The 18,277-nt window shown below is 41.0% G+C and overlaps 1 protein-coding gene across 4 annotated transcripts in view; it reads left to right on the top strand.

The window, feature by feature from the left end:
• Positions 1 to 18,277, top strand: part of RPS6KA1 (ribosomal protein S6 kinase A1) — a 180,558-nt gene that overhangs the window by 103,455 nt on the left and 58,826 nt on the right. For 2 of the 4 annotated variants that reach the window (XM_066573002.1, XM_066573020.1), the window contains one exon: positions 9,159 to 9,275. In XM_066573002.1, coding sequence (XP_066429099.1) covers positions 9,159 to 9,275 — 117 coding nt within the window. Of the gene's footprint in view, positions 1 to 505; positions 600 to 8,582; positions 8,732 to 9,158; positions 9,276 to 18,277 lie in introns of those variants that run through there. The other 2 variants (XM_066573012.1, XM_066572993.1) reach the window with 2 other exon arrangements.

Genomic DNA, 18,277 nt, shown 5'->3' with positions numbered 1-18,277 from the left:
GCCCCCTCTTAATGCTATGCTTTAGACTGTGGGTTTTTTTTTGTTTTTTTTTGTATCCACAAAATGCCCAGTAATATTACTGAAACATTTTACAATTTGACAGATTTGCGCCTTTTTTTCTAGTCCATTTAACTGTCTAGCAAGGCGCAAAAAAACAGTTTATCACAAACTTGTCTAAAATGATTTGTACCAAGGCTTTGGTCCAATTCATGGCAGAATTTAGGTACAATAATGGTAAATCTGGCACATTTTTTTCTTTTCTCTGTAGCATTTTATTCTCCTTGCACTCAGATTGTCTCCCCTTTGCTTTGTTTTAACTTTCATGACAATCACAACCTCCTGCTCTTACGCCCAGCTGTAAGGCCACTGTGGTTTCTGCTTTTACTGAGGAAATTGCAAGATTTCCCTTTTTTTTTTTCTCTAGCTGAACGATATCTTTCGTACACTTGCCCATTACAAGCACCTATCTTTATCTAATGCACTCGCACCGCATTGTGTACTGCAGGACAGAGTGACATTACAGGACTATAGCGATGACTAAAAACTCTGCCCCCAGAACATTGAGGCATATATTCCGTCCAAAAGCCAAGATGAAAGAGGCAAGTTGTGTGTTGTGCATGTGCTGCTTGTACGTAAAATTAGCCTGATTTCACTGCAGTTTTTGGTGGCTCCTGCTGTATCTCTACTATTTCTGTATTTCCTGTTCTGATCAGTGCTTCTTATACTGTACCTCTTGACACTGTACAATCCAGACTCTACGCTAGAAGTAATATGCGTTTTATTTTGTATATCTTAAAATGTCATTTGCAACCTGTGTTTTAATGGAGCCGAACATGTGAAAGTGTAATGGGACATTTTAAAAAGGGAAACTAGCCTTAGAAGAGTACGTCAAATATATACATTTTGGATTAAACAGAGCTGAAATACAACAACTTTTTTTCTAATTCTCACAAAACTTTTCGCCTGTAATTAGTAGTTTTGGTATGCAGTTAGGACTTGGACCCTCCAGCTATTTGGAGGCTTGTTCCTATGAAACAAAGTAATCTTGTAGATATGATACCTTTTAATGGCTAACAAAGACATGATGTTATAGCGACCTTTCAAACCTACTTAGGGTTTTTCTTCTGGCTTAATGGAATAGATCCAAAGATTTTATATATATATATATATATATAATATATATATATATATATATATATTCACACACGTGTGTGTGTGTATGTATATGTATGTATATGTATGTATATTCACACACGTGTGTGTGTGTGTACAGTTAGGGCCAGAAATACTTGGACAGTGACACAAGTTTTGTTATTTTAGCTGTTTACAAAAAACATGTTCAGAAATACAATTATATATATAATATGGGCTGAAAGTGCACACTCCCAGCTGCAATATGAGAGTTTCCACATCCAAATCGGAGAAAGGGTTTAGGAAGCATAGCTCTGTAATGCATAGCCTCCTCTTTTTCAAGGGACCAAAAGTAATTGGACAATGGACTCTAAGGGCTGCAATTAACTCAGAAGGCGTCTCCCTCGTTAACCTGTAATCAATTAAGTAGTTAAAAGGTCTGGGGTTGATTCCAGGTGTGTGGTTTTGGATTTGGAAGCTGTTGCTGTGACCAGACAACATGCGGTCAAAGGAACTCTCAATTGAGGTGAAGCAGAACATCCTGAGGCTGAAAAAAAAGAAAAAATCCATCAGAGATAGCAGACATGCTTGGAGTAGCAAAATCAACAGTCGGGTACATTCTGAGAAAAAAGGAATTTCACTGGTGAGCTTGGGAACTCAAAAAGGCCTGGGCGTCCACGGAAGACAACGGTGGTGGATGATCGCCGCATACTTTCTTTGGTGAAGAAGAACCCGTTCACAACATCAACTGAAGTCCAGAACACTCTCAGGGAAGTAGGTGTATCTGTCTCTAAGTCAACAGTAAAGAGAAGACTCCATGAAAGTAAATACAAAGGGTTCACATCTAGATGCAAACCATTCATCAATTCCAAAAATAGACAGGCCAGAGTTAAATTTGCCGAAAAACACCTCAAGAAGCCAGCCCAGTTCTGGAAAAGTATTCTATGGACAGATGAGACAAAGATCAACCTGTACCAGAATGATGGGAAGAAAAAAGTTTGGAGAAGAAAGGGAACGGCACATGATCCAAGGCACACCACCTCCTCTGTAAAACATGGTGGAGGCAACGTGATGGCATGGGCATGCATGGCTTTCAATGGCACTGGGTCACTTGTGTTTATTGATGACATAACAGCAGACAAGAGTAGCCGGATGAATTCTGAAGTGTGCCGGGATATACTTTCAGCCCAGATTCAGCCAAATGCTGCAAAGTTGATCGGACGGCGCTTCACAGTACAGATGGACAATGACCACAAGCATACAGCCAAAGCTACCCAGGAGTTCATGAGTGCAAAAAAGTGGAACATTCTGCAATGGCCAAGTCAATCACCAGATCTTAACCCAATTGAGCATGCATTTCACTTGCTCAAATCCAGACTTCAGACGGAAAGACCCACAAACAAGCAAGACCTGAAGGCTTCGGCTGTAAAGGCCTGGCAAAGCATTAAGAAGGAGGAAACCCAGCGTTTGGTGATGTCCATGGGTTCCAGACTTAAGGCAGTGATTGCCTCCAAAGGATTCGCAACAAAATATTGAAAAAAAAATATTTTGTTTGGGTTATGTTTATTTGTCCAATTACTTTTGAGCTCCTGAAATGTGGAGTGTTTGTAAAGAAATGTGTACAATTCCTACATTTTCTATCAGATATTTTTGTTCAACCCTTTAAATTAAACATTACAATCTGCACTTGAATTCTGTTGTAGAGGCTTCATTTCAAATCCAATGCGGTGGCATGCAGAGCCCAACTCGCGAAAATTGTGTTACTGTCCAAATATTTCTGGCCCTAACTGTATATGTGTGTGTGTGTGTGTATGTGTGTGTATGTATATGTGTGTGTATATATATATATATATATATATATATATATATATATATATATATATATATAAAAATTTATTTATATTCACACGTGTGTGTGTATGTATATATATATATATATATATATATATATATATATATATATATATATATATATATATATAATATACACACTACCGTTCAAAAGTTTGGGGTCACCCAAACAATTTTGTGTTTTCCATGAAAAGTCACACTTATTCACCACCATGCGTTGTGAAATGAATAGAAAATAGAGTCAAGACATTGACAAGGTTAGAAATAATGATTTGTATTTGAAATCACATTGTTTTTACATCAAACTTTGCTTTCGTCAAAGAATCCTCCTTTTGCAGCAATTACAGCATTGCACACCTTTGACATTCTAGCTGTTAATTTGTTGAGGTAAGCTTGTGAAATTGCACCCCACGCTTCTAGAAGCATCTCCCACAAGTTGGATTGGTTGGATGGGCACTTCTGGCGTACCATACGGTCAAGCTGCTCCCACAACAGCTCAATGGGGTTCAGATCTGGTGACTGCGCTGGCCACTCCATTACCGATAGAATACCAGCTGCCTGCTTCTGCTGTAAATGGTTCTTGCACAATTTGGAGGTGTGTTTAGGGTCATTGTCCTGTTGTAGGATGAAATTGGTTCCAATCAAGCGCTGTCCACTGGGTATGGCATGGCGTTGCTAAATGGAGTGATAGCCTTCCTTATTCAGAATCCCTTTTACCCTGTACAAATCTCCCACCTTACCAGCACCAAAGCAACCCCAGACCATCACATTACCTCCACCATGCGTAACAGATGGCGTCAGGCATTCTTCCAGCATCTTTTCATTTGTTCTGCGTCTCACAAACGTTCTTCTTTGTGATCCAAACACCTCAAACTTGGATTCATCCGTCCACAACACTTTTTTCCAGTCTTCCTCTGTCCAATGTCTGTGTTCTTTTGCCCATCTTAATCTTTTTCTTTTATTGGCCAGTCTCAGATATGGCTTTTTCTTTGCCACTCTGCCCTGAAGCCCAAAATCCCGCAGCCGCCTCTTCACTGTAGATGTTGACACTGGTGTTTTGCGGGTACTATTTAATGAAGATGCCAGTTGGGTACCTGTGAGGCGTCTGTTTCTCAAACTAGAGACCCTAATGTGCTTATCTTCTTGCTTAGTTGTGCAACGCGGCCTCCCACTTCTTTTTCTACTCTGGTTAGAGCCTGTTTGTGCTGTCCTCTGAAGGGAGTAGTACACACCGTTGTAGGAAATCTTCAATTTCTTAGCAATTTCTCGCATGGAATAGCCTTCATTTCTAAGAACAAGAATAGACTGTCGAGTTTCAGATGACAGTTCTCTTTTTCTGGCCATTTTGAGCGTTTAATTGACCCCACAAATGTGATGCTCCAGAAACTCAATCTGCTCACAGGAAGGTCAGTTTTGTAGCTTCTGTAACGAGCTAGACTGTTTTCAGATGTGTGAACATGATTGCACAAGGGTTTTCTAATCATCAATTAGCCTTCTGAGCCAATGAGCAAACACATTGTACCATTAGAACACTGGAGTGATAGTTGCTGGAAATGGGCCTCTATACACCTTTGTAGATATTGCACAAAAAACCAGACATTTGCAGCTAGAATAGTCATTTACCACATTAGCAATGTATAGAGTGCATTTGTTTAAAGTTAGGACTAGTTTAAAGTTATCTTCATTGAAAAGTACAGTGCTTTTCCTTCAAAAATAAGGACATTTCAATGTGACCCCAAACTTTTGAACGGTAGTGTGTATATGTGTATATGTATGTATATATGTGTATATATGTATATATGTGTGTGTGTATATATGTATGTATGTATGTGTGTGTATATATATATATATATATATATATATATAATATATATGTGTGTGTGTGTATATATTTATAATTATACACACACACGTATATGAAAAGTCACAGACATGGTGTGATTAATTTGCATTTAAAACAATACCAGAACAGGATGAATAGAGGAGTAAATACTTAGTCCACTGATAAGGGATGTAAAAGATTTGATATCTAAATTGGTGTTAGGGGGTCACCAGGCCTGTGTGTTATCTGCTATAGATTTTCTCATAATCTCCAGTGGTGCATGAAACTGCTTGCAATGTTTATTCCAGTCTTGAAAGTATCGAAGATGGTTATAAACTTGTACTCCTAAATTCTTCTATGATGTTGAGCTTTGAAGTAGCCTGTTGGTATAGTAATTTTCATGTTCTGTGTTGTGTCCGTGGCTAGAAAGTTTCCATGGGTAGATTCTGTCTTCCTCCCTTTAATTGTGTGGTGATGAGATTTCATCCTTGCTCTGTTTTTGTCCAGTTTCTCCAACATAAAGCCCCCCAACAGGACATTTACTGCACAGGATCAGATGTGGATCATGTGAATGTCCCCAGGATCTTATAGTCCTGCTGTGTGTTGGGGATTTGTAGCCTGTCCTTGGTCAGTACATCTAACTATGAATGTACTTGTGGTTTCTACACTTAGATTTATACCTTAACAGTCGCATATTTTGTTATGATTCTATAACCTCTCATTAAATTGTACTTAATATGATGTCAAGCACAGCTGCATTTAGTATCCTATTTAAAGTGACTTGCGTTACTGCCTTAATTAGAATCGCGATAAAAAAAATGCTCAGCTTGTATCCGTTCCCCGTGGAATGACCTCACTCTGCATTAATTTAGTCTGTGCTGACTTCTATTACAGGGGTTATAGTGCGGTCTTGGACTATTCCAACACATAACCATTGGTGGGAAGTGGTAGTCGAAGCTATGGTGCTCGTGCGGCCAGTTCCCTGGAAACCGAGGAGGTATTTCTTATACTTGCCTGTCTCTCCAAACCAGCGCTATCACCCCCGAAGGTCTGTGCAGCCGGATTGAAAGTTCCACACTGTGTGTGCAATCTATTGATTGCTATGGAGGTATAAGTACCACCTCACTGGACTCCAGTGGATCCTGCCATGTGAGCACCATAACTTTAGTTTATGTTGCCCATACTTGGAGACAGGTTCCCTTTTAAAGCAGTAGCTAAAGTTTACTTGCATTTGCTATACTTTTGTGATGTTCAGGTTTGACAACAGGAAGTTGCAGATGTCCCCTTCTCAGCAACTCATGGTGAAACTGTCACTTTGTCATTAATTGAACATGTTGACACAATGAGGCAGATGCCCTAATAAACTGTGCAACCTAAGACCAGGCAGTGTAAAGATGCACCAAATTTATAGTGGCTCTTGTTGAATGATAAATTTGGTGTATCTTTAGACAATTTTTTTGTCTACCTTTTTATAGCACAAATTTGGCTTACTTTGCACTAAAATTTTGTTATAATTAAAGACTAAATGGGGCAGACTTGCTAATACTTTCTCATAGTGCAAACGAAGACTAGATGGTCTGACAATGCATCTGTTAATTCTGTACAGTATGTTCCTCAAAGGACAATCTGCACCAAAACTACGGCAAACTGATCAAAATCCGCACCCATATCATGGGTTTTTTAGCATTTTTTTTATTGTAGTTTTCATTCCAAATTTGGTGCGGCTTGTCCTTTTTCAACAATTTGCGCCGTTTTCTGCTATTTTGGAACACAGCCTTGGACTGCAGTTTAATTTTATACCACCTATTAGCTTAGTTTATTACTGATTTTACATCAAACTTTTGGCGTAATTTGACAGTATGTTATGTAATGCTCCTTTCCACCAATACACACCATTTTTTTCAGACAGAAAAGTTTTTAAGACAGTTTTCTGATGCAATTTGTGCCAGAAACTGGTTAAAAATGTCAGTAGTAAATCTACCGCAATGTTGCATTTTAAGCCATATCCCATGCCTTTAACCCCTTCCTGCTCCAGGACATAAATTTATGTATGCAGAGAGGTTGCCGGGCGTCAGCTGTTAACTACAGCTGACACCTGCGGGCAATAGCCGAACGGTCGATGGCGGCTATTAACCCTTTTAAATGCCACTGTCAATCTTGACAGCAGCATTTAAATCCCCCGAACAATGTTGCGGTGAGATCGGGGGAGCAGTGCAGATGTCATGGCAGCCGGGGGCCTTCTGAAAGGCCCCAGGGCTGCCTTAGGAGACTGCCTATCAAGCCATCCCCGTGGGGTGGCTTGATAGACTGCCTGTCAAATGGCAGTATGACGTAATGCTGTAGGATTACGTCATACTGCAGGAGCAATCAAAGCATCGCTGGTTGGAGTCCCCCAGGGGGACTTGAAAGTAAAGTTAAAAAAAAAATCAATAAAGTTTTATTAATTGTAAAAAAAAAAAAAAAAAAAAAAGGTTGAAATGTTTGACTCACCCCCACCCCACCCCCCTTTTGCCATATCGATTATCAAAAAAATCTAAATCCTAAAATAAAAATACATGTTTGCTATCTCCGCTTCCGTAAAAGTCCGATCTATCAAAGTAGTGCATTATTTTTCAAGCACGGTGAACGTCGTCCGAAAAAAAAATAAATTAAAGAACGCCAGAAATGCACTTTTTCAGTCACCCTGTCCCCCAGAAAAAATGCAATAAAAAGCGATTAAAAAGTCGTACATATTCCAAATTGGTTATATTGAAAACTACAGGACATCCCGCAAAAAATGAGCCCTTGCTCAACTACGTTGATGGAAAAAAGTTATTGCTCGCACAAGATGACCGCAGCAAGTAATTGAAAAAATTTAAATGTCTTTGAAAGAAAAAAAAAGGGGTAGTTTAGTAAAAAAAAAAAACTATACAGGTTTCGTATTGTAGCAATCGTACCGACCCGTAAAATAAAGTTATCATATCGCTTTTGTTTTAGTTTGTGCGCCGTAAAAACGACGCACTGAAAGATGGCGGAATGTGTTTTTTTTGTTTTTTTTTTCATTTTACTCCACTTATAATTTTTACGTTTTTCAGTACATTATATGGTACTTTGAATAGCACCATTAAAAACTACAACTCGTCCCGCAAAAAACAAGCCCTCATACAGCGACGTCGATGGATATGATTTTTTTAAAGGAGGGAGGAAAAAACGAAAATGGGGGCAAAAAAAAAAGCCGCGTCGTGAAGGGACACCTCATTGAATAAGGCCCAAAAAGGGTCAAAAACATTATGGTGAAAACCTTATAAGACAGCCGTGTTTTGTTTGTTGCGCAAATTGAACTAGGATTCTGGCCCATTTAGCTTGGCAAATCTCCTGCTTGGACGATTTGTAAGTTCTGAGAAATTAATTCCAAAGTTACTACCAAAATGGCTCCACTTCCTTCTGTTTCTTCTGTAAACCTGGGAGCTATACAGAAAAAGTGCCAATATCTTTGTAAATAAAAAAACCGAACTACCAAATTGTGTGTTACGCTAATTTCTGATTTCTTAGTATATGGTTATATTTTGCTTCAGGTCATGCATTGAGGTGTTGCTGCTTCCTTTGGTATTGGAGGAGGTGCTCGCTTACAGTATATCCTCCCCATTGGTTTGCAATGTATTTTGGTATTGAGGTTAACATAGAGGAAGTATATTCGCTGTATCACACATCGCTTTCAGTTTCTGCAGATAGCAGCTGAAGAGGTAGCAGATCATCATTTGGGTTTGGTAGTTCAGTCATTCCCTGTAGCATTCAATTGTCTTCCTCTCCTTGTGGGCATTGAGGCCCATGGAGAAAGAGATTCGGATTCCTGGCTTAAGGACATTGTTTTCACATTGGATACAGAAAAAATACAAGGACAAATCTCGATGTCCCCCACTTCCAGATACAGGACACTTGGGCAGTTTGGTCAGTAGCCACTAGTTATAGCATCCTGTAGATACTGACGCTGTACTACAAGTTTTTTGATAGCATGTTGGATGGAATTTTGATGTGTATAAGATCTATTCACAAGATGTTCTCTGATGCTTTACCACTTCCTGTGTGTTGAGTGTTTGCTGCGTAAATGTAATATTTAGATCTTTTGGTGTTTTTCGTCTTTAACTTTCTTTGCGTTGATATACACGTTGAAGTGTAATAAACATCAGCATTGTTAAAATCCACATATACTGGGGTAGCTGGGGTTTTGTTGCCCATTTCTATACAGATCATCTTAATAGACTGCTAAAACTGTGTGTGTGTATAATCTATATATCACTATACATACATTTATTTACCTTTTATTCTTCCATCAACCTATATTTAACGAGTTTTTTTTTTCTTCTTTTTCCAACAGGATGAGGTGGTAGTGAAGGAAATCCCCATTACACACCATGTCAAGGAAGGCTCTGAGAAGGCCGATCAATCACACTTTGTTCTGCTTAAGGTCCTGGGACAGGGGTCTTTTGGAAAGGTGAGTAGGTGTTTCTAGGTATCTAGAAAATTCTAAGAATCAATATTGTCTTATCAAGTAAATAGGAAGCAGAATGCCAGAAATCAGTTTATTTACATGCTTGCCTGCTTTTGACCCTGAACAAAGCTTGTATAATGATGCTTCCAGTTTAATGGCGCTCCTATAATTTCTCCTACATCAGATTTAATATGCAGTTCACGGTAAAAAGATTACACTTCCCGCATCAGACCTTAAGCAGACATTAGGCCTGCAGTGAATGCTGTGAGATTTCAGTTCTGAAGCCTGCAAAATTGGAAGACTGGGCTAATAGAGATTAACTCAGAAAAACAAATGCAAAGTGAATTGTGAAGTATCACTAGTGAGTAGGGCCTTTTTTTTTTTTTTTAATGCTGTTTTTTACTCCTTTCATGTTGTAATGTAACACTGCTGTATTGCAAAAACTATTTGTTAGAGAAACTATTGTCGAAGAGAATGAAAAAGAAAGAATCCAGTGAGAGTAGCACAAAAATTGGATCACGTAGCAATGGTAACACATCGCCTGATAAGATGGACCCAGGTTTCTGGAGCATTTTGCTGATGTGATTCAGGTCAGAATTTGGTACAAGAAGCATGAATCTATGAACCCTTCCTGTCAGCTTTTCAGAGCAGATCAGTACCACCATCTAATTTGCAGCTGCTACAAGAGGTTTTCCTGTCCACTTGGACCAGTAGTCCAACTCCTAGAACATGCAGTAGAATCTAGCCAATGGCAAACTGTTGCTGTTCAGAAGGCCCAAGGAGTTCCAGCATGCTACTACCCTGTTTCCCTGAAAATAAGACATAGCATGATTTTCCAGAATTTTTGAGGATGCAAAATGATTTTTCAGGCTTTTTGAGGATGCTTGAAATATAAGGCCTAATCCAAAATTAAGCACTGCTAACAGTTAATTAAAGTCAATTTAAATAGTGTCCAGGCAGCTATACATGTAAAAAAGTTAAACCTTTTTGAACAAAAATTCATATAAGACACTGTCTTATTTTTGGGGAAACACGGTAGATGGTTGTCTTTAATAAAGTGGCCATTCGGTGTATATACGATACAAATCACATATACAAATCTTTTAGGAGAAAGCCAATTCTCAGGCTAACTTCACATGGACGAGTGCAATATGGGGCTGTGAATCCCACCCCCTTATCACGCTCTCCATCATGTGAATTCCTCAAGAAAGTGAGCCTGTTTCACGTGTAAACAGTCTCGCATCACTTCGGGGATGAAGGAAATGCGTCTCCGTGGCTGTCAGCCACGACGGAAGATAGTAGAGTTTCTTCCATAGTTTGCAATGGGAGACCTGACATCGCGTGAACTTTGCACATGGTGCGATGCTGCTGTCGGCGCCATTGCAAACAATGGGTGGTGCGATAAGTACACATACAAGATAGAATATGCGATTTGTTTCCCACATCTCACTGTCATGCGAGGAAATATTACTCGTGTATATGACCCCATTCACAAGGATGAGGCTCATACTTGTGCGAGATTTTATCGCTCATATGAAGCCGGCTTCATCCTAGCTATATATTTTATATACCATCTTTTTACATCACATATAGGGCTATTTTATTCCATTTTTACATTTGTTCTCCAGTTTAATTGGGGATAATTTGTGTAACAGGTTTTAACTTTGTTTTTATTGCAAATCCACACGAAAATGTTAATGTAATCCCCCATTTTATGTGTGTTTATATGTGTATACACTGAACCATCATTGCATTTAAGACCCACTTACACGCAAAAACAATCTTTCAAACGATTGAAAGTTTGACACTTTTAGCAATCATTTTGCATAAACTGCTAGTGGACACTAATGTCCATTAGCAGTTTATTACCTTCATTTGCGTGGAAATGAGCCTCCAGCAGCTGTTTGCAAATCCTAGCATGTGGTTTGGAGTTTGTACTCAGCTGCATTTTCTTTGCACGGGCTGTCACCTGAATACAATGCTCCCGTGGAGAACACTTTGGCAGTCCCTGCTATCTCTCTCCGGCTGAACTATAGATTTTAAGCTCGCCTAAAAATCATCGTTCAGCCGAAAAGTGAAAGATGGAAGTGTTTACACGCAACAATTATCGCTCAAAAGCCATCGTTTGAACGAATTTTGAATGATAATCGTTGCATGTAAATGGGGCTTGTGCGTGACAGCTTGAGATCAACGCATAAGAAGATGGAACAATGCTTCTACAGTGCTTCCTATTGGAAGGCAGCATTCCTGTAAGTCAATGTCAGACCCTTTAACAAGCCTTGTTAACAATAACTGGGAATTTTGAGCCAAAGCAAAAATCTTCTCCAGAAGGCAAGGATAACCATGTACAGACAGCTGTTTTGGGGTGATTGCCTTCAGCAGTGTACAGCAGGTTTCTGGCTTGTCTAGTGAGAGGTCTGTAGACGTGGATCATGAAGGGTATTATTTCTCTTTAGGCCTCGTTCAGACGTGAGCTGTTTTTGCGCTGCTATAGTCCTGAAAAGATCGCATGAACGGGCAACTTTAAGCTCTGAAGTTGCCAGTTTCCACGATCCGAGGCGTATGCTTTCAAGGCTCCCATATGGAAGACATGCAGCAAAGATAGGACATTGTTCTATCTTTAAGAGCACCTTGCATATTTCCAAGAGGCGCATGGATGGCCATATAAGTCTCCTCACACCTTCTAAGTGCTCTCCGTAAGAAGAAATAATACCCTTCCCAACCACATCTTGAGATCAGTAACACGTGATGGCCACGTCATGATCTGCTCTTAGATAATGTGCACCTCTCCTCTGTGCAGCAGAAGGCAGTATTTGGCTTTCATGGGTAAACGCCATGACTTGGAGATGTGGTGCCAGTATTTCTGAAAGCATTGCACTTGTTGACTGTTTCTGAGCCACGGTTTTAAGAGTGTCCCAAGACTAGTTGAACTCTAGACAGACATCTGACAGAAGATCACAGTGGCAGGCCACGTAGGGTTGATCCTAGAGGTGAGCATTAAAATGTGCAACAGTGAAGCTGGTTGGAATGCAGCAGTGACTCAGGTCAGCAGAAAAGGTACTGGAGTTGGTTTCATGGATGTGTGGAATAATGGCAATAAGCAGAAAGGTTAGGGAAATTTTGAATATTTCACCAAGTCTCAGGAATACCCCTTAAATCGTAGTTGAGAATAACGCAGCACACCTGATGTCACGTGATCATGCACATGGTCGAAAGACCACACGATCTTTCCCAGTGTGCATCACACAACAGCTAGGTGTTCCACTGGAGTGCTTCCAGGGCAGTAAACATGCATGGAAGCCTAGTAAGACCTTAATAAAGATGGCTGATATGAGGCAGTCCTATGACTGCCCTCATGGCAACAACAAAATGCATATTGTGATGCTGGGAGCGGCATAGTGAAAGTCATGAGTGATTGTACAGCTTTAAGTAGCCATCTTATTGAAAACATCTCGGCTATTGAACGAGCAGTGTAAATCTGCAGTTAGATACTTGCAAATAACTGCTGAATGCTATATAGTTGTATTATTAGAGACTTGCTGAAAATGTCTCAGCAAACATATTATCATTAAAAGCTATTCTGGTATTAACCCCTTAAGGACTCTGCCCTTTCCACCCCAACCCCATTTTCGTTTTTTTCATTGCCACTTTTTAAAAATCACAACTTTTATTATGTTTAAACTGTTATTAGCTACAATTTTTGCAAAAATACAGTACAAGTTGTCCAGCAAAGGTCCTAATCATACATATATAACAATTCAAACAGGCAATAAACCAAAGTATACTTTTGACTATTATTGTTCCCGACTCCTTAAATTATTGAATTTTCAATTTATTACATTGTAACTGTTACCAATGCTGGGAACTATGAAAACCTTTTAACATGGAAAATATTGCAGTATACCTGTTTCAGCATAAAATTGATCCACTGCTAAATGGTCCCAGTGGTCCTTGTATATAGAAAAAGAGAAATCTAGACAATAAAAGACACGGGAGGGATTAAAGGGAGGGTGGGAAAGCCATCCAAATGATGATAAAAGTAAAAAAACAAACAAAAAACTGGTTGGGGAGGAGATGGTACACTAAGGGAAAGTGGGGAGGAGGTGGTAGACTAAGGGAAAGTGGCAGATGGGATTTTTGCTCATAGTAATCATAGTGGGAATGGTAGTATTTATCTGGCTCCTCTCTCTACCAGGCCGGGTCCTCAGGCACCCCCCCCCCCCCATAGCCCACCTAGGGGCCTCTACATGAGAATCTTTTGATACTCTGAAGTGCTCTCTAACTCCAACCAAGACTGCCACACTGCTAGAAACTTCTCGTTGTCCCCTGAGTGTCGTGCGCATAGTTCCTCCATGTGATATAGGTGCGACATCTCCTGAGGGGACTTGTGTAGAGCACCAATGGTGCAAAAAAAACGCCCTAGCAGCCGCCAGGCAGAAACTAAGTAGGCTCTTTTTTTGCAAGCCAATTGATCCAGGCGGTATTGATAGTTGGACAATTTGGGGGCTATTGTCAATTTTTTGCCGACTACCTTTTTCCCAGAAGGGACACAGCAGGCTACAGCTCCACGACACATGCCCCATGGTGCCCTTATCAGTTCCACAGCGACACCACATCTCTGTTACTGCAAGGAACATGGCATGAAGGGGGACTGGGTATCTGTACCATCTCGTCATGATCTTGTAGCTTTTTGCCTGGACAGCACAGGCAATAGATAATTTATGGGTAAAGATGAACGCCTTCTGCCAGTCCTTTTGCGGTATTGTAACTCCCAATTCCTGTTCCAAAGCCTACTTAAAGCTAGGTTGTGTGGTATAGGTCTCACTAATCAACAAACGGTAAACCAGGGATACTGTGTGCGTCGGCGGAGTCCGGCATGAAAACAGACGCTCAGGGAGTGAGCACTGCCCCAAACAGTCTTCCCTTCCCCTGAGTACGGAGGAAGGAGCGTAATTGCTAAAACTTCAACCAAGAGAGGCCACACTCATTAAATCTTTTCCTTCTTGCAACGGAGAGCAGTTCAGTACCTGGTACACCCGCGTGTCTTCACTTGCCTCCCATCCCAAAAAGTGTTTCCGTACATTGCCTGGCAGGAATGCTGGGTTAGAAAAGAACGGTGTAAGGGGACCATTAACCTGTGGTAATATCTGCTGTCTTATTTTTAAGTCCCATAACCTAAGTGTCCCTTTCAAAAGGTAGTTGGAGGTGAGGACCATGGGCACTGTTGCACGGTCTAAGCTATAGCAGCAGTCTTAATGTCATAGTGCAGTCCTCTTGTTCTACACTCACCCATTGTTTTTGGGCAGCGTAATAGTGCCAGTCTATTAGGTATGTTAAAAATAAGTCTTTTTATTCCTCTATTGTTACAAACGCGACTTTTCGACTTGTGCAGTCTTTGTCAAGCTCAACTCAAAGGGACAACATGACAGTATGGCCTCGTTCACACGGGCGACACGGCATCACTGCGAGAAAATGGCAGCGATATTGCATCGCTGGTCCTTGCGTTATTGTTGCGTCTTCTTGTGGCAATACCGCGATTTTGTAGCGCTACAAAGTCGCGTTATTGTTGCGTCTTCTTGTGGCAATACCGCGATTTTGTAGCGCTACAAAGTCGCATGTGACGCGCGCGACTTTGTAGCATCACGTGAGGATTTTCAGGGGAGGGTTGAAATATAAGCCCTACCCCCAAAATAAGCTGTAGCTGAAGAAAAACGCGGTTTTCGATGCGGTGCAACTTGACAGTAGGAAATCCTACTGTCAACGCCTAAAGTAAGCCCTAGCTGCAGGGAAAAAATAAAAAATACACATACATCACTTCAGACGTGCTGTCAGCCCAACCACATCTTCTCCCCAGGTTCCAGCACTGATCATCTTCCTCTTCTGTTCTAGCCAGGGATTGAAAAGTCCCTGCCCTCTGGAAGCGCTGGCTGTGATTGGCTGAAGCTTGAACTAATCACAGCCCTTCATCAAGTGCTGGCTGTGATTGGCTACGTGTCAGCCAATCACAGCCAGCGCTTCCAAAAGGCGGTGATTTTTCAATCCCAGGTCAGAACAGAAGAGGATCAGTGACGGGACCCAGGGAGAAGATGCGGCTGGGCTGACAGCGCTCCTTAGGTGATGTATGTTTTTGGTTTTTTTTTCCCCCTGCAGCTAGGGCTTAGTTTATGCGTTAACGGTAGCATTTCCTACTGTCAAGTTGCACCGCACGAAAACCGCGTTTTCATGCGATTCAACAGAGAGGAAGGCTCTACAGGGAAACCTCACGAGTCGCGTGCATATTGCCGGATCTGCGAGGTTTTTGTGTCGGGTTGTCGCATGCTACAAAATATCACATGTGAAGTAGCCTATAGGAAAGCATGAGCTTCTTATACATGCAATTTGTAGCAACGTGACGCAAATTTGTCGCCTGTGTGAATGAGGCCTAATATATACATACATAGAAAACCCTCACCCAATCACCGCAAATATAACTAGATGCATCTGGTTGAGGTCTGTCTTTTTATAATTTAAATAAGTTGGACTCTCACGTTTCACTATCTAGGATTCCTAGGAGGGGAGTTTGTACCGAGTATCTGGCTGGGTATTTTCCCCTCTGAGTGAGTACCCTCTAATACTCTGCACTTTTATTGTCTAAGCGCATTTGGTGGTCTTCGAAGAAATTCCTGTATTAGGCAAGGGAGTGAGGTGCGAGGCTGAGCAATATACAACAAGAGATCATCTGCATAGAACGGTTTTAATTTGGTTCCCCCCCCTATTTGAACACGGCGTATAGAGGGATTATTTCTGATTGCCACCGCGAGAAGTTCCATTGCTAAAACTTATAGCACTGAGAGAGGGCAGCCCTGTCTAGTGCCATTTTTTTTTATGTATATGGGAGGAGACAGCATGCTATTCAACCGAATTCTTGCTGTAGGGAAGTTGTAAAGGGCAAGGATTCTAGCCAGGAATTTGGGGCCAGATCAAATTTTTTTTTTTTAGTGTTTCCAACAGGAATCCCCATTGAACCCTGTTGAACGCTTTTTCAGCATCCACGGATAACCAGCACATGGGATCCAACCCTTTCTGTGCCTTGGAGACTATCAACAGGCTTTAAAGGATATTCTCTCTGACCTCCCTGCTCTAACGAATCCTACCTGAACCATGTGGATGATGGAAGGGAGGTAAGGGGATAGTCTATTAGCCAGAGTTTGGGAGAAAATTTTTATAGCCACGTTTATCAGGAAAATGGGTCTGTAGTTATTGTGAGGTCCTTGCCTGGTTTGGGTAAGACTCTAATGTCTGCCTCTACTGATTGTCTCATAAATGGGGAGTCTGGGGAGACCACAGAGAAGACGTTAGCCAAGAAAGGCGTAAGTTGCTGCTTGAATAATTTATAGAAGGCTGGTGTAAATCCATCGGGCCCCGGGCTTTTCCCAGCTGGAGTGGATTTTATTGTCTCCTCAATCTCTTCTTCTGTGATATGTCTCCAATACCTCATTAGTATCCTTGTCTAGTGTTGGTAGAGCAGTATTTTCTATGTATCCAGAGATACGTTCCATGTTAGTTGTTGATTAATTATATATTAACATGTGAAGTGCTTCTTAATGTAAATCCTCATTGGGAAGCCCCACGTGTACAAGATTTTACTTCCTCTAAGGGATCACACCCGCTCAGTGTTTTCAATGGGGCCAGCAGCAGCAGCACTAGCCCCATTGAAAACATAGGGAGAATACCGCAGACTTCTGTCGCAGCTATGGCAGAAGTCCAGGATGCTATCTCATTGCTTTGAATGGGGTCGGCGCTGCTGCCAACCCCATTGAAAGCAGTAGTTTCATTCATCAATGAATAGCTAAGTGCTGTCTGTAATTGGCTTTCTCTCCCACTGGTTCAGGTATGCCTTATGAGCTTGGCGTTATTTCATCTGTTGCGGTCCTCCAGGTCCGCCATTTTGTTTTTAATTGCTTCACGTTCCTCTGTTATTTTGTAATGCGCATCTATCAGCTCCTTGTGAGAGCTCATCATTATCTTACTGGTCTGATATAGCAGAGCGGATTGTGTTGTGTAGCACTGAGATCATTTTTCAGGGATCCCCTCAAGGCTAACCTCATATCTCTCATGAAAATTGTAGATGCTGTCTGGCTGGAGCATGTTATTTTTAGGATGGGATCTCTCCTCTCCCCTTCTACCATTTGCTCCTCTTCTGCTGGGATTAGTAGGGATGCCTCCTCTCTTCTGGGCCTCCTTTTTTTTTTTTTTTTTTCTGGACTGTCCCTCATAGAAGTTAATTCCTCTCTCACATCTCTCTTGTGAGGGCACTGAGCAATGATCTCCTGTGTCTCTTTCCCCGGCATTGTGCCATTTCTCTTCAGCGAAGGATCCCCCCAGCCCTGCTGCCCTCGGCTGATCCACAGCAATGAGTGCTGCAGCCTCCATTTCCACCTCCTCTTCAGAGCCACGAAGAAGTCTGAGGCGCTTAGGACCTGCGTTCCCCAGCTTCTTCCTGTTCATCACTCGTCTCACTATGGGTCAGTGCGATTACTTCGATGCCAAGTTTATATAAGACTTTGTTGTTTTTTTTTCTCTTTGAAAAAATAAAAAATAAAAATTTTTTTAAAAAAAGTTGCTCTTTCAGCAAACACTAAGTTGTGATCTGATTGGCTATGTCATTACATCATACTGCAATTTGACAAGCAATCTATCAAGCAATGCCATGACTCCGGTATATGGCTGGTGAAGCTAGGCAAATGTATGATGAAAAAGTCAAGCATTCACTTAGCACTTGAGGCTGAACAAAACATTCACTGTGTTTCTTTTCACAATAAAATCCTATCCATATCGCCTTTTCATGCAGATGTTCTAATGGCTTCCACGGCCAAATACTTAATCACTTCTAGGTAGGTTACTATGTGTCTCCTGCACATGTCTAGATACTGGTTTGTTACATTAATTTACCGCATATTTCCAATATCCTCAAATATCAGTCTTAAATTCATGTTTAGTATTGCCGATATAACGTTGGCCACACT

The sequence above is a fragment of the Eleutherodactylus coqui genome, chromosome 1 (genome assembly GCF_035609145.1).
Source record: "Eleutherodactylus coqui strain aEleCoq1 chromosome 1, aEleCoq1.hap1, whole genome shotgun sequence".
NCBI classification, from domain to species: domain Eukaryota; kingdom Metazoa; phylum Chordata; class Amphibia; order Anura; family Eleutherodactylidae; genus Eleutherodactylus; species Eleutherodactylus coqui.
The sequence above is the reverse complement of the archived record's forward strand: the minus strand, read 5'-3'. Positions and strand labels throughout refer to the sequence as shown.